Source organism: Marmota marmota, unplaced genomic scaffold (genome assembly GCF_001458135.2).
Source record: "Marmota marmota marmota unplaced genomic scaffold, marMar, whole genome shotgun sequence".
NCBI lineage: Eukaryota > Metazoa > Chordata > Mammalia > Rodentia > Sciuridae > Marmota > Marmota marmota.
This window is the reverse complement of record NW_026000222.1, coordinates 961,619-962,236: the sequence shown is the minus strand read 5'-3', so window position 1 is coordinate 962,236 and position 618 is coordinate 961,619. Positions and strand designations below refer to the sequence as shown.

The following is a 618-nucleotide window of genomic DNA, read 5'->3' as shown; positions in this document are numbered from 1 at the left end:
CTCTTACTCCGGGTGGTCAACGGCCACCAGATTCAGCTCCCTCAGGCCCAGTTCCCCTGAGGCTCGGCCCTCGCCTGCCACCTGGGCCAAGGCCTGATAGGGCGGCAGGTGGACGGGGACCCAGGGCTCTGCTGGGGCAGTGCCAAGCCGCCTGGACACTTGAGTCTGGTTGTGTGAGTGTGGGGCCTTGGTGTGTCCCCCTAGAAGAGGCACCTGCCCAGCCGTCCTGACCTGGGCTCTGGTGACCTCTCCTGACCCCTGCCATTTTGTCGGCTAGAAGGCAGGGCCTGCCTCTGTTCCTGGCCTCGGTTCCCCTGCAGCGGCCCTTGCCAGATCCAGTCCCCGCTCTGCCCACCTCCGCCCTGCCCAGACGCAACCCCATGTGGCCATCCCGGGGCTGCAGCCTGCTCCCCTGGGCTCCCGGGCCCACACAGGCCGCTTCTGCTGACCTGTGGCCTGGCCACTGGGTGAGACTTGCTCAGACACCGCTGGACGCCCCGCTGCAGAGGACCCTGGACGGGGCAAGCGTGCTTCCGCCCAGGTGGGGGCCTGCAGTGGGCCCGCTGCCTCCCAGCCCACACAGGCCTCACCTTCCAGAGGGCTGGACGGACACAAGGC

At 68.6% G+C, this 618-nt stretch overlaps 1 protein-coding gene across 1 annotated transcript in view; it reads right to left on the bottom strand.

Moving 5' to 3' along the window:
* The window catches only part of Cbfa2t3 (CBFA2/RUNX1 partner transcriptional co-repressor 3), an 81,072-nt gene that overhangs the window by 25,049 nt on the left and 55,405 nt on the right, over window positions 1-618 (bottom strand). Inside the window, exon 3 of the mRNA XM_048792398.1 lies at window positions 591-601. Within this exon, the coding sequence (XP_048648355.1) occupies window positions 591-601 (11 nt within the window). The remainder of the gene's footprint in view (window positions 1-590; window positions 602-618) is intronic.